The sequence below is a fragment of the Nicotiana sylvestris genome, chromosome 2, assembly GCF_000393655.2.
Source record: "Nicotiana sylvestris chromosome 2, ASM39365v2, whole genome shotgun sequence".
NCBI lineage: Eukaryota > Viridiplantae > Streptophyta > Magnoliopsida > Solanales > Solanaceae > Nicotiana > Nicotiana sylvestris.
The window spans coordinates 157,289,066-157,304,949 of NC_091058.1; the positions used below are offsets into that span (position 1 = coordinate 157,289,066).

A 15,884-nucleotide genomic window follows, 5' to 3' on the forward strand; every position below is an offset into this window, starting at 1 on the left:
CTACCTCGTAGTCTCCTAAATAGTTGGCACAAATCAAGCCTGAAAGTCACCTCAGTCGGATGCACCTAGATCTGTACATGAAGTGCAGAGTATAGTATGAATACACCAACCCAATATACTCAATAAGTAACAACACTAACCTTGGGTTGAAAGCAGTGACGAGCTTAGAACAACAGTCAAATGCCAGTACCAATAACTGATAACAGAGCAAAAAATACAAGATAAACCATAAAAATAGTAAATCAATGATATCAAGTACCTCTCGTTCTTATTTCAGGAATTTAGGCAAGCTTTCAAGTATAACAGTTTAAAACCCAACACGGATAAAGCAGGTCAATTACCAGTTAGCATAAGGAAAGTACATCCTTATGCCTACATGTCATGTATATACATAAATCAGCAGTATCACAGTAGATCCATCCATAGTATTTACACTTAGCACTATACAGGTGCCTGGCATAACTACCCATCATCAAGCACATATATGAAACATTGTGCCTGCGCCCACTGCTAGCATGTCAGACTTCGAAAAGGCGGATCTTGCCCAAGCGCTAATTATAATCACTTAGCCTAATAATAAGTCCTAGAGCACGAATCGCCTCAAAACAATAACACTCAAACCAAAATGGGCCTGGCGTACGCATCACCTCAAAACAGTACAAAACCGGCTCTAAGTCACAAACTCGGTCATTTGTCATTAAGTCTCAGATAAAAATATCTCAAATACTTAGTTTAAAAGAATTGCCCTTAAGCGGTATCAACAATATGTGAAGAATCAAATAAGAAGTACTTAGACAAAGATATTATTCACGGATATAGTATCATGAGTGAAAACAACAACAACAACGACCTAGTGAAATCCCACTAGTGGGGTCTGCGGAGGGTAGTGTGTACCCAAACCTTACCCCTACCCCGCGGGGGTAGAGAGGCTGTTTCCGAAATACCTTCAGCTCAAGAAGACAAAAGAAGACAAAAAGAGGCAATCTATCAGTACCTTCAATAGAAACCATAGAATAAAGAACAGCATCACCAGAACCAGAAAATAAGTGAAAAGCAAAACAATAACCAGTGGATAAAGCATATCAAAGAGGAACGAAAAAGTAGTGTGAACTCAACCTAAAACACTAAAAGTCAAAGATCAAGTCCTAACAGACTAGCCTCACTCTGCGGCACCATAGAGATATTCTCAACTACCTCCTAACCTACAACCTTAATGCTCGATCTCTACAACTTCCTGTCTAGGGTCATGTCCTCGGTAATCTGAAGCCTCACCATGTCCTATCTGATCACCTCTCTCCAATACTTCTTAGGCCGCCCTCTACCTCTCCTCATGCCCACCAAAGCCAGTCGCTCACACCTTCTCACCGGCATATATGGGCTTCTCCTATAGATGTGCCCAAACCATCTAAGACTTGCTTCTCTCAACTTGTCATCCATGGGGGCGACATCCACCTTCTCCCGAATAACTTCATTCCTAATCTTATTCATCTTGGTGTGCCCGCACATTCACCTCAACATCCTCATTTCAGCAACTTTCATCTTTTGCATATGTGAGTTCTTAACTGGCCAGCACTTAGCCCCATACAACATGGCCGGTCTAACCACCGCTCTATAAAATTTACCTTTGAGAATCTGAGGCACTTTCTTGTCACACAGGACTCCAGACGCTAACCTCCACTTCATCCACCCAACTCCTATACGATGTGTGACATCCTCGTTGATCTCCCCATCCTCCTAAATAACTGACCCAAGGTACTTGAAACTAACCTTCTTGGGAATGACTTATGAATCAAGCCTCACGTCTAATCCCACTTCCGTCGACTCAGCGCTGAACTTGCACTCTAAGTACTCCATCTTAGTCCTGCTCAACTTGAAACCCTTAGACTCGAGGGTCTGTCTCCAAACCTCTAGCCTCTCGTTGACGCTGCCTTGCATCCCATCAATCATCACTATGTCATCAGCAAATAACATACACCATGGCACCTCCCCTTGAATATGGTGTGTCAGTGCCTCCATTACCAGGGCAAAAAGAAATGGGCTGAGCGCAGACCCTTGGTGTAACCCCATAACAACCGGAAAATGCTCTGAGTCGCCTCCCACTGTCCTGACCCGAGTCTTAGCTCCATCATACATGTCCTTAATCACCCTAATGTAAGCAACTGGCACACCTTTTGCCTCTAGGCACTTCCATAGAATCTCTCTAGGAACCTTGTCATATGCTTTCTCCAGTTCAATAAACAGCATGTGCAAATCCTTCTTCCTTTCCCTATATTGTTCCACTAACCTCCGAATAAGGTGGATAGCTTCCGTGGTAGAACGCCCCATCATGAACCCAAACTGCTTGTCTGAAATAGATACTGCCATCATCACCCTCACTTCTACCACCCTCTCCCAAACATTCATGGTATGACTCAATAATTTGATACCCCTATAGTTGTTACAACTTTGGATATCACCTTTGTTCTTGTACAATGACACCACCGTACTCCACCTCCACTCATCTAGCATCCTCTCTATTCTAAAAATAACATTAAATAACTCAGTCAGCCACTCCAAGCCAGTTCTACCCATAGACCTCCAAAATTCTATCGGGATTTCGTCTGGTCTGATAGCTCTGCCCCTGCTCATCTTACGCATAGCCTCCACGAGCTCCCCAACCTTGATGTGCCTATAATACCTAAAGTCACAGTAGCTCTCGGCATGCCCTAATTCACCTAGCATAATATCATGGTCCGCTTCTTCATTTAGAAGTTTATGAAAGTAGGCCTGCCACCTCCGCTTAATTTAATCATCCCCCATCAACACCCTACCGTCCACGTCTTTAATGCACCTCACTTGATCCAGATCCCGAGCCTTCCTCTCTCTCGCCTTGGCCAGCCTGAATAACTTCTTCTCCCCGCCTTTGGTCCCCAGGTCCTCGTACAAGCGAGCAAAAGCCACATCCTTAGCCTCCGAAACCGCCAGCTTCGCCTCCTTCCTAGCTACCTTATACCTCTCATTGTTCGCTCTCCTTTCCTCCTTGCTAGTGCTTCCTACTAGCTTTAGGTACGCCGCCTTCTTCGCTTCCACTTTACCTTGAACTAGTTCATTCCACCACCAGTTGCCTTTGTGATCACCAGAGTAGCCCGACGAGACCCCTAACACCTCTCTCGCCTCCTTCCTTATATAATATGTCGTCGTCTACCACATAATGCTCGTGTCTCCACTACTCCTCCAGGCTCCTATAGTCGCTAACCTCTCGTCCAACTCTTGAGCCTTATCCTTAGTCAAGGCACCCCACCTGATCCTCGGGCGTCCTCGTACAGACCTTTTCTTCCTTCTTATCATAATACCGATGTCCATTACCAAGAGCCTATGCTGTGTCGCGAGGGTCTCACCCGGGATAACCTTGCAATCCTTGCACAACCCTCTGTCATATCTCCTGAGGAGGAGATAGTCAATTTGCATCTTTGCCACCATACTTTGGAAAGTAACCAAATGCTCCTCCCTCTTCGGAAAACTCGAGATAGCAATCACAAGCTCAAATCCAGGAGTGAGGTACCTCCTCCATTCCAATCCCCAAAGCCAAAACTGCCATGCACCTCACTATAGCCACCTACAGATGACCCAATATGCCCATTGAAATCCCTTCCTATAAATAACCTCTCGGCAGGCAGAATATTATGCACAATCTCATCCAACCCCTCCCAGAAGCGCCTTTTAACCTCCTCATCCAAGCCTGCTTGCGGCGCGTAAGCACTGATGACATTTAGGGTACACTCACCAACTACCAGCTTAATAGTCATAGTCTATTATTCACCCACCTAACCTCTACCACAGACTCTCTTAGATCCCTATCTACCAAAATACCCACTCCATTCTTACCCCTCAGGACTCCAGAGTACCACATCTTATACCCATCCATATCCCTCGCCCTCGATCCTACCCACCTAGTCTCCTAGACACACGCTATATTAACCTTCCTCTTTTGGAGGATCGTAGCCAACTCTATAGACTTACCCGTCAATGTGCCTATGTTCCCTGACCCAATTCTCAAACTATATGCTCTCTTGTTCCCCTTACCTTTCTTGCCTCCTGTCGCACCCCTATCCCCCACCTCACCCCTCGCCCCTCCCGAGGACATGACCTTACTCTATTATCCCAAACTGCAGCCATTATACCTACAATAGGCTAAGGAAGAATCACTAGCACACACAATGCGACGAACCAAACTAGAAACAAACAAGTAGAAACTACAAGCACGCTAGTAGTATGATTAAACTAATGCAAACTAAAAATGCCTACAGTTTAGGTCATCCAAAGAGGAGGGTAGAAGAGCGGGAGGTACCAACTCCCGAGAATAGAACCTGAAATTGTCATGGTATACTTAACGATGTTGTGGCACCTGGCACGTTCACGTCCAACTTCCTATTGTCCCTTGCTAACGCTTGCCCTAGCTGCTCTCCTATGCTTGTGCGTGCGCTTTCCGCTCGTCTCCAATACCACCAAATTTACTTGTAAGACACATAAAACATCGGGGAACAAAAATAAAGGGGGGGAGGAGGGGAGGGGGGAGCGGCTGTCACCGCAACCACTGGTGAAGCCGAGCTGTGGCAAAAAAAAAAGGAAGAAGGGAACACCTATAATAATGATGAACTTATAAAACTAGATGTTACTCGAATGAGAATTCTGTGTGAGACTCACTAATTTGTTAACTAAATAATGGTGACCTACAATATTGCAATAATTCTTACAAAATTTTTAACTAAAATAATGGTGAACTAATATAACTAATCTGTTAACTAAATCAATGGAAACAAAGGGAAAAGGAAAAGGGAAAGAAGAAAGGTAAAGAAGAAAAAAAAGAGGGGCCGAAAGGTGGACAAGAATGGGGGGTCGTCAGAACTAGGGACGACGATGGAAGCAGTCGCCGGAGATGTACGCTACAATTAGGGTTGGGGTGGGGAGGAGAGGAGAGGGGGTAGAGAGGGGGGTGAGAGGCGTGAGAGAGGAGGAGGGAGGGGGGAGGAGTCTTACCTGCTGGAGTGGTCGCCGGCCTGGTACAGTGGTCGTTAGAGACAGAAGAGAGAGAAGGGGCGGGGGGTAGAGAGAGAAGGGACCGTTCCCAAACGTCTTGTCTTGCTCTTTATCATGAGTGAAAACATATGTGAAAATAAGGTATATAACTCAGAAACAACAAGAATAGCCCAATTAAGTCTCAAAAAGTTAGCACATAGCCTAGACATGATGTCAAATATGATTCACAACTCAAATAACAAAACAAGTAGACGGAACGCGGGGATAACATGATATGATAGAAAAACAAGCCCGGCAATAACCACCACATAGTGCATATGTCACCCCCAATATCTTTCATATAACGTAGTTCTTAGGGTTAAATACCCTCAAATCTAAGTTTAAATGTGTTGCTTACCTTAAAATGCACAACTCAATGCTCCAACAGACCTTTGCCACAAGGATCGGCCTTCAAATGACTCGAATCTAGTCAAAGCAGTTTAATCCCATCAATAATAGCTATAGGAAACAATTCCAAAAGATAAAGCTAAAGTCTTTAACCAAAATCAAAAAGTCAACCCAAAATGTCAACCCTGGGCCCGCACCTCGGAACCCGAAAAAATTCACAAGATCCAAACACCTATTTAGTTACGATTCCAACTATACTAAATTCATCCAACTCCATCCATAAATCGACCTCCAAATCCTCAATTTTCATTCTCCAACAACATAGTCTAAAATCCCCAAATTTTACCTAAAACACATATAATATAGGTTTAAAAATCAATGGGTAAACAATAATTACAATAAAAGTGATGGATCTTAACTTAACTCTTTAGTTGTATCAACAACCCTCTCAAAACTCTCCCCTGGCCGAGCTCCACAAGTCCAAAATGAGAGAAAACCTCGAAACCCTTTGTTTATTGTTTCTGCCAGTAAAAGCGCATCTGCGATTCAAATCTTCGCTTCTGCAGTCGAATTTCCACATCTGCGAAAGTCACTTAGACTCCTGACCAAGCGCACCTATAGCTCGAGATGTGCACCTATGGGAACGCTTCTGCGATCCATCCTTCGCTCATGCCCATCCGCACCAGCGGAGACTCCAACCTTTCTTGCCTAACACTTCTTTGGCAACTTCTTCGCACCTGCAGGCTCGCAGATATGGAAAATGCCTCATACCTGCGGCCTCTTCCAAGCCTAGCCAACCTCCGCACTTGCAAAACGCATGTCACTTTTGTGACTTTGCACCTGCAGTTAAGACCTCGCAGGTGCGATCACACTCGAAGCCTTAAGCTTCAACAATTTCTTAAGTCCAAATATAATTCAGATTTCAATCTGAATCACACCCGAGGCCCTTGGGGCTCCATCCAAATATACCAACACGTCCCATAACATGATACGAACTAGGTCAAAGCCTCAAATCACATCAAACAACATCAAAATCACGAATCACACCCCAATTCAAGCATAATGAAACTAATGAATTTTCAACTTCTAAAACTAGTGCCAAATCATATCAAACTAACTCCGATTGACCTCAAATTTTGCACAAAGGTCATAAATGACACCACGGACCTATTTCAACTTCCAGAAATAAAGTTCAAACCCGATATGAATGAAGTCAACTCTCGATTAAACTTCCCGACCTTCCAAACCTTCAACTTTCTAACTTTTGCCAAGAATGCCTCAAACCAACCTACAGACCTTCAAATCAATATCCGTACATACGCCTAAGTCCAAAATCACCATATGAAGATATTGGAACCATCAAAACTCTATTCCAGGTTCGTCTACACAAAAGTCAAATTCCGATCACCTCTTCCCACTTAAGCATTCAATCTTGGGACTAAGTGTCCCAATTCACTCTGAAACATTCCCGAAACCACACCAACCACCTCGTCAAGTAACATAATTACAAATGAGTATAGAAGAAGCGATAAATGGGGGAACATGGACACAATAAACAAAACGATCATTTGTGTCGTTACATGATGTATCTTTTTTGAAACTGAATTTGTAATCTTATTCGTTGTCGCCCATGACTTTTACTACAAGTCCTTGGGAGGTTGTATAGAATTCAGTCATTTTATTTTTTGTTATGAATAATCTATCATCTAGCTTATCTTGTTCTATACTTGGCTTACCTAGAATAATCTATCATTTAGTTTATCTTGTTCTATGTTTGGCTTACATAGTATTAACGTTAGGTGAAATCACAACCTAGTGGGATTTTGGATCTTAAAAACTGACACCTTCTTCACGAAGAACTCTAAGCAATGCAGTTAGAGGTCTTTTAATAAAGAAAACCCCTTAGGAGATTGTTACGATTCTTGATGAAAACCACATGATGCAAACCAATGACTTGCTGAAGGAAACAAAAGAAGAAAAGTAGTTGGGATACATCATGTGGAATCCAACATCTCAATGAAGGATCATCTTGATTCAATGGCAAAGGAGATCAGAAAGTTGACTTTAGCTAAAGTCCAGAGTCAGCCACCAAAATTTTGTGATTTCTTTGGGATGGGACACCCAACACATGAGTGTCAGGCCTCAATTGCAGATAAGGTGGTGAATATTGTGGGAAGTTTTGATAGAGGAAACTATCAAGAAGAAAACAATTTCAATTCCATGGGCCAGAGGCACCCCAAATTTTTGTGGAGTTCACCCTGGTGGTAGTGTGAATGTATGGCAACAGAATAACTCCATACCATATGGACAAGGAGCTCCAGATTTTCTAAATCATCATAGGTAACAATACCAGCCTTAATAGTCCAATCAATCTAGCATAGAAGATCTAATGAAGGACTTTATTATTAAGATAGATGAGAGACTTGAAACTCAAGGCACGACTATCTGGGAACAGGGCACAGTCATCTAAAAATTGGAAAGATAGGTGGTACATCTGGCTAATCTATTGTTTGAGAGGGTTCCAGGAACTCTCTCAGCTGATATCGAAAGGAATTCAAAAGAAACAATAAATGTAGTGTCTTTGAGAAGTGGGAACGTATTGAAGGACCCATTCCAAAACAAAAGGGTGAGTTGATTGGAAGATGAGTGGAGATTATGGATGAGTAGATAAAAAAATGACGATCAAGAAGGTGAAGTGAGGGTAGATCAAAATGATGGTCTGAAGAAGAAGGGTAATACTAGAGCTCTGGAAAAAAAAGATGAGAATTCAATGAATGAGGAGACTAGGGAGAGAAAATATATACTTGCTCTACCTTTCCCCTAAAAGAAAATAAGAGAGAAGTTGAGCAAATAATTTGGGCATTTTCTATAAGTGCTCAAGAACGTGAATATTAATCTACCTTTCATAATGGTGATCTCACAGATGACAGCATATGCCAAGTTCTTGAATGAGATATTGTCCAACAAGAAGAAAGTGGAAGAGACATCGGTAGTCAAGCTCACAGAGTATTGTAGTTGCTATTCTGCAAAATAAGCTCCCTCAAAAGTTTAGAGATCCACTGAGTTTCATTATACCTTGATCTTCAGGAAGTACTAATTTTGAGAAATATTTGTGTGATTCAGGTGCTTCTTATTCCCTTGTCTATTTTCAGGATACTTGAGAAAGAAATTGGAGCAATCAGATATGTACCTTGTGTTTTTGTAGCTGGTGGATTAGACCACAATAATATCTGAAGGAATAGTGGAAGATGTGCTAGTTTGGGGGGATAAATTTTTATTTTTTTTGGACTTCATTGTGACAAACATGAAAGAGAATAAGGAGATTGCTATGATTTTAGGGAGACATGTGGTGTTCAAGATGAAGGAAGCAATATGGGCACCTAGAGATGAGTCGACTGCACATTCTGAGTTCAACACAAAGTCCCTAAAATATAGATCGAGAGAGGGTAAGCATGAAAAGTGTGGGTGTACCGAAGAGGGCAAAAAAGAAAATTTAAGCATGGATGTGTGCATTGGGTCGGGCAGGCAAAGTGGACCTCGACATTGATTCAGACCCAGACTAGAGGATTTAGGAAAGTTTCCTTTACCTCTTACTTTTTATTTGTGTATCATGGGGACATGTCATAATTTAAAGTGTAGGTGGGGGATGTATACATGTATATGTGTGTTTGTTCTCGTTAGTATTATTTGGAAAAGAATTTGACTTTTCCCAGTGATGTATTTCATCGACTGTCTTCTTAAAGGATTAAAGTCGAAGAATAAATTTTAGCCATTTATATTTGTTTTGTTTTCTTAGGTAGTATAACAATTCCCCTTGATTTGTTTTGTGTCGCGGTTCTTTCCCAAGAGTTTTTACTTAAATCGGTTGTAGTTAGTTTTTTTATTCTCTCAGGAATACAGAATCTTGTGTCATTGTGCAAATTCAAGACAATTTTTTTTAACGTTGTTGTGCCTTGAGAGCGGTGAGTGCTTTAGTTGTGATGCCTATGCTCAATTCTTGAATCATGTATAAGTACCGTATTGTTTGGTCTTAATTTTGTTTAACTTCTTTGACTAGAGAGTCGGGATATATCTGATCTTGAATGAGTTATGTGCCAATATGTATGTGAGGTTATTGTTGATGTTTAGAACTTTCCAGGTGTGTTTGCAAAGCGAAATAGCAGTCTTGCTTAGTTTAGGAAGTGATATAGGTATTTTTTTGTTTAGCCAAATATATTCTTTTACCCACCAAATTATGTGCATCCTAGTTAGCCCCGTTGAGCTTCTAATCCTATTTCTTTGGCAATCACACTAAAAACATCACCCTTTTTTGTTGGAATTGACTATCTGTTTGAACATGTTATCTCTCTTTAGTACTTGAATCTGTTATGAGTTTGTTTAGAGATAAGTGGAACTATGGTTGGGCTTTTGAGTGAAATTAAGAAAAATGGAGAAAGGTGCAATGACTGAAAAATTGTGAAAGTCACGTGTAAGGAATTGAAAAAACATAGAAAGTTTGCTTAAAAGGAAAAAAAATTCCGAACTTTGAAAAGAAAAAAAAGAGTTTGTTCATGTAATAGAAAGACAAAAAATGGATTCCTTGCTAGTGGTAGCTCTTATCTTGTTTGTGCTTAAAGAAGTTGGGAGGTTGAGGCTATTATGTTGTGAAGGTTGGGGTTTAGATTGTGGATTGTATGCATTAAATTGCTCAAGGAGGTGTAGTCACTATGACCAATTGTACCATACCCATCTCGTAGCCTACATTAAAACCAAATAAAGTCTGACTTGATCTTTGACTGAGTGAACTCAAATTAATAGAGTATTACATTATAGATAAGCCTATGGTACGTCTTCTATGGCATATGAATCTTAATTCTGAGAGTGAGTGAATTCTTTCTATCTTGAGTTCCTATTTGTTTTTGAACTTTATTGTGTGTGAAACTACTCTCTATTATTTGTATGAGGGCATATGACTTACGAAGGAAAGGTAATGTCTTTGGCCTCTGTATTAGAGTAAGTGGATAGATTTTGAAAACTGTGTGGTGCTTGTGAGTTGATTCTTGAGGCTTGGATGTTACGGTATGGTGCTTAGTCTGCATTAAATATTCTTGGCATGATGAGTTAGGGAAGTTATTTGATGAGGAGGCCATATTTATGTGAAGTGTAGTTTGATTGCTCGAGGACGAGCAATGATTTAAGTATAGGGTGTTGATGTCAAGCTAGAAACTCATGTTTTAGTCGTAGGTTTCACTCTAATTACTGTACTTTACTTGTGTTTGAGCTTAAATAATGGTGATTTGCACTTATTACGTGTTTTATGCCTTGCATAAAATGATTCCGAGTTAAAAATATGAATTGGAGCTAAATCAAACAAGTTTGATCTTTGAAATCTGAGTAAAAGCCCAAGAAATTAAACCGGGATCGTGTTTGGGGTTTGAGGAGCAAGTGTGAATAACAAAATGAGAAAGAAAAAATTAACTTTGAGAAAAAGTCACTACCACGCTGCTTGGGCGATGCAGCTATGCAATTGGAGTTAGCCTATCAGAAGCGATCCTCTAAATCTCTCCACAACCACGCTGCATGGGGCGATCACGCCTGTGCAAATTGATCAATGTTTTCCTATTTCGGCTTGGAAAGGGTAGTTCGTCTGGACTCGTTCCTACATAGTATAAATACACCAAAAATATATTTTTGAAGGGACTTTTGACCTACGGAAGATTGCGAGAGCATTGAAGACTCAAATGCACAAGGATTCATCATTCTTTCCTCAACTTAACACCCGAGTTTGGGTTGAATTCATATTTTTTATTCTCCAAATTTATTTGTGATGACTTTCTCTATGATTATGGAGTAGTTTCCTTTAGGGTTTGACGGATATGGTGTTCTGATAGATATTTGTGGATTTTAACTCTAGTTAGTTTTCATGAATTCGTTTATGAAACTTTAACGTGATTGCAATTTTGTTCGCCGAAGGGTTTAATCAAAAGAAGAAAATTTTGGGTGATTATCTTTGCACTATTTTGTTTGATTTAATTCAGTGATTCTTTAAGGTAATTGAAAGTGCTTGTTGAATTATTGATTAATCAAGTTAGGAGAATATTCAAGAGAAGTTTTCCTAAAGACTAGTCCATTAACACGTTCTTGCATATTTCACAGTGCTTTATATTGGTTCACCCCATAGGATTACGATTTAATCGAGAGGGGAGTCTTGGCTATACGATTGAACTAATCATCGAGTGATTCGTGAGAATCATTAGAACATTAGAATAAATTGAACTAGAGTTAGATCTCAAATAGCTATCTTGCACCTATCCTATCATGACCCTTCTTTCTCCCATTGATTATCTCAGTATTGTTCATATCTTGTCTTTTCATGATCAATTGTTAAATTCTTCAGTTTTAATAGTTAGTTTTAGTTCATAATTATTCCAACCAAAGTGTTAATCGTCCTGAATAGCGTTTAAGCCAGAAATTACTTGAACATTATTTTAATTCAATCCATCAAAAAATGATAATTAAATTATACTATCTTTAGCTAGCTAGTATCAATTTCGTGTTATGCTTTGCACACTTCATCACTACCCCGAGCATGGATAATACCCCAGTGCACACACATAGACTCAATCCCCTCACATATGCGCCACTCATAGCGCGTAGCCAACACTTATAACTCACGCAAATAGTGTCTCCACCAAGTTTAGGTGAGATACTTACCTCAAACAAGACCAATTAATACTCTAAAATGTCTCCCTTTGCGAATCAACCTCCGAACAACTAGAATCTAGCCAAAAGCAACTCAAAAATATCAAATAATGCTATAGGAATCAAACTGAAACAATAAAGGTCGAATCTTTAACCAAATGCTCAAAGTCAACTAAAAAATTCAACCCGGGCTCGTATCCCTGAACCCGACAAAACTCACAAATTCTGAAAACCCATTCGAATACGAATCCAACCATGCAAGTTTTATTTAAATCTGACTCCAAATCGATGTTCAAAACCCAATTATTCACTTTAGAAAAGTTTTTCCAAACCCCCCCCCCCAATTTCTCTTTTAGATTCGCCAATCGAATGCCAAAATCAAAGATAGAATCATGAATAATAATCAAATCCGAGTCAAGAATACTTAACCCAATCCAGGTTGTAAAAATGCCTTCAAATGTCGCTCAAATCCGAGCTCCCAATCTCAAAATATGATAAAATAAGCCAACCCTCAAAATATAACAAGGTGCAAGTGAAACTGCATTTGCGGACAAACAGTCGTATCTGCGACACCGCTTCTACGGCACAAGCCTCGCATCTACGAGTATCCCTCAACAGGTTACCCATCACATCTACGACAAACCAGCCGCATTTGCGACTCTGCATGTGGAGATCCTCAAGCGCAGAAGTGCAAATCCTCAGTCTGCACAAGTTTCGCAGGTGTGCACCTCCAACCTTAGGTGAAATTTTGCATATGCGGCCAATCCTCCATAGATTCGACATACCAAAAACAACAACCCACGAAAACTCCAAAATGATCTGAAATTAATTCGAAACATACCAAAGCCCTTCGGGACCCTGTCCGAATATACCAACAAGTCCCAAAATTAACACGGACCCACTCAAGGCTTCAAATCCCATAAAATAACATCAAAATCACAAATCACATCTCAATTCAATCTTAACGAACTATTTCAAATTCTCAATTTCAAAACTTACACCAAACACATCTAAATAGCTCGTAATTACCTCAAATTTTACATAGAAGTTTGAAACAACATAATGAACCTATTACAACTCCTAGAATAACAATCTAAACCCCTTAACATCAAAGTCAATTCCTGGTCATATCCTTGATCTTTCCAAACCTTCAAATTGCCGATGTTCGCCAAATAGAGCTAAAACATTATAAAAACATCCAAATAAATTTTAGACATACGCCTAAGTCTCACCAAACGAACCTATTGGAACCATCAAAACTCCAATCTGAGATCAAATACACAAAAGTCAAACTTGGTCAACTCTTCCAACTTAAAGCTTTCAAATTTAGAATATTCTTCCAATTCAATCTCGAACCACTCGAAAACCAAAATTGACCATACACGCAAGTCATAATACATCATATGAAGTTACTCAAGACCTCAAACCACCAAACGAAATGCAACTTCTCAAAATGACTGGTCAGGTCGTTACACTTGGGAACATACTTAAACATGCTTTGAAATACTCCCAATGTTCCAATTTATGTGAACCTATTTGACTGAGCACGGAGTTTAAGAAAAATGAAGACTTTTGGAATTTGTGGTCCGAAACAAGTCAAAAAAGTGCTTAGAGTATTTGTGTGGCTATGAAAACTTCTCATTAAAAGTAGAATTGGATGTTTAAGCTAACTTGTTTCTAAATTTAGAAAGTGGTCATTCTTTTTAGAGCAGACCAAAAAGAAAATAGGTTCACATAAATTGGAACAGAGAGAGTACATTTTATAGGAATAAATAACGTAGATATCCTTAACTACTAAGAGTAGAACCATTAAAGGAATAACATTACATTTACGTTTCATTACTTGGATCATGCCAAAAGAAGGAACGATTAGCCTTAAAATACCTGGTCTCAACTCACTAGCTCAAGAGCTCAACTCATATCTACTTCACGACCTATATGATAACAATAATGATACTATCGTCAACCATACGAACAATTCTCTTAATCGCATGACGAAAGGTAACCTATCCGAAAACGAAATGGATAGCATTTTCCCTAATCTTATCACTCCCTCAAGCCTAAGGCTGTTATGTAGTCCGGGCCCGGGTCTAAATGGGCTAAACGGGCGATCCCGGGCCAAACCATCCCTAGGTTAACGGTCCTGGAGGGGCTAAGTGGGCGGTGTCCACGGGCCTAAGTGTTCCGGGCTATTTGTTTTTGAATTTTTTTTATCTAAGACAATTTCTTGTAAATTATATTATATAATTGTGACTTAAATCTTCTAATTCAAATTTAAACACAAAAAAATTGTAAAGAAATATTCAAGGAAATGCTTTATAATTTTTATTATTACGACATTAGCAAAAAATGGCAATATCTCTCTTAGTCTTCCTCCCCCCAATGGAATGAGCACAACAAGGTGCTAATACCACCATTAAAAGGAAAAGAAAGTAATGAAGATGTGCCAAAATACAAGTTATATATTAGTCTACATATTATCTCTAACAAATTTCATAAATCCTTCAAGGTTCGGAGGAATTTCCGTTGGTGGTGGCGGAAAAAGAAGCTTATTCATCACCGCTTCCGGGCGAAACAGCATCCTCCGCAAGTTTCGCTAGCATTTCTTCATAAGCTTCGTCTATCTTCGATTGTGATTCAACAAGTCCAAAATTTCTTCTTTCCGAACTGATCCAATATATGAAGAGTACTAATTTTTCCAAGCTCTCCCTCATAGACGCTCTATGATCACCGATTTGAAGTCTCGCTTGACTGAAAGCGCTCTCCGATGCCACTGTTGAAGCTTGAATATTTAAAATATCTCGAGTCATCTTTGAAAGAACCAGATAGTGTTTTCTTTGACCTTCCACCATTCCAAACAAAACTATGATATTAAAATTTAAGAGTTGGAACGAGTTTACTGAATTGACGAACAACTTCTTAAAAATTGTATATCGTTGAAGACTTGAATACTTCAATTCACCAACTTTATAATTTTTCACAAATTGCAATAATAAAGTAAGCAATTATAGAAGAAAATTAGAGAGAGATTGATGACTTTGTGAGTAAAAATGAAAGAATGAGGGGGTATTTATAGTTGAGAATAGGAAAAAAGTGTAATTATAAGAAGTTTGGTGTTAAAACAAAGTTTGGGGGGCAAATGGCTATTTTTTAAAAAGCCAAACGGCTAAATTGGCAGGCCAACGGCTAGTTTTTAAATTTCCAACAGTTGGCCAATTTAAAAAATAGTCGTTGGGCCTGTTAGGCCCGATTGAACCGGCCCAGGCCCGCCAACCGGTCCCGGGCTCGCGGTCCTTCCATGCTGGACTGGCCTACAGTGGGCTCCTAGGACCGCTTGAGCCCGGACCATACGGGCCAGCCTGTTTAGCCCAAAGCCCATGTGGGCTCCCGGGCCTAGGCCCGGACCACAATACAGCCTTACTCAAGCCTACCAATAGAAAAGGTAATACAACAACATAACCAACAACTCCTATAACAAGTTTTACAACTCAAACAGCAATACAACAAGCGGCAAGCTCGACTACAATTATCAAACATACTTCTCCAATATTTTCTTTCCTTTAAAACACATATCAATGACAATAACAATAATATACTCAAGTTACTCCAACAATTTTCAGCCACTTTAAACAACTAAACCAGCTAAACAAATCCACATAGTATGGCAAACGACTCAAATACACCATTCGTCTATTACTTCCATCGTAAAATGACTAAGTGTAACTACAACATCAACATGTATACTAACATAGAGAGAAAGAGAGGTTTTACCTTATAATACCTTCATATATTCATAACTA

General features: G+C 39.9%; 1 protein-coding gene across 1 annotated transcript; it reads right to left on the reverse strand.

Moving 5' to 3' along the window:
• Positions 1-2,784: 2,784 nt before the first annotated feature.
• LOC104244328 (uncharacterized) lies at positions 2,785-3,785 on the reverse strand. The gene is made up of 2 exons (XM_070166833.1): positions 3,542-3,785; positions 2,785-3,080 (listed from the first exon to the last, which is right to left on the reverse strand). The coding sequence occupies exons 1-2, from the start codon at positions 3,783-3,785 to the stop codon at positions 2,785-2,787; spliced, it is 540 nt and encodes a 179-aa protein (XP_070022934.1).
• Between the last annotated feature and the right edge of the window lie 12,099 nt (positions 3,786-15,884).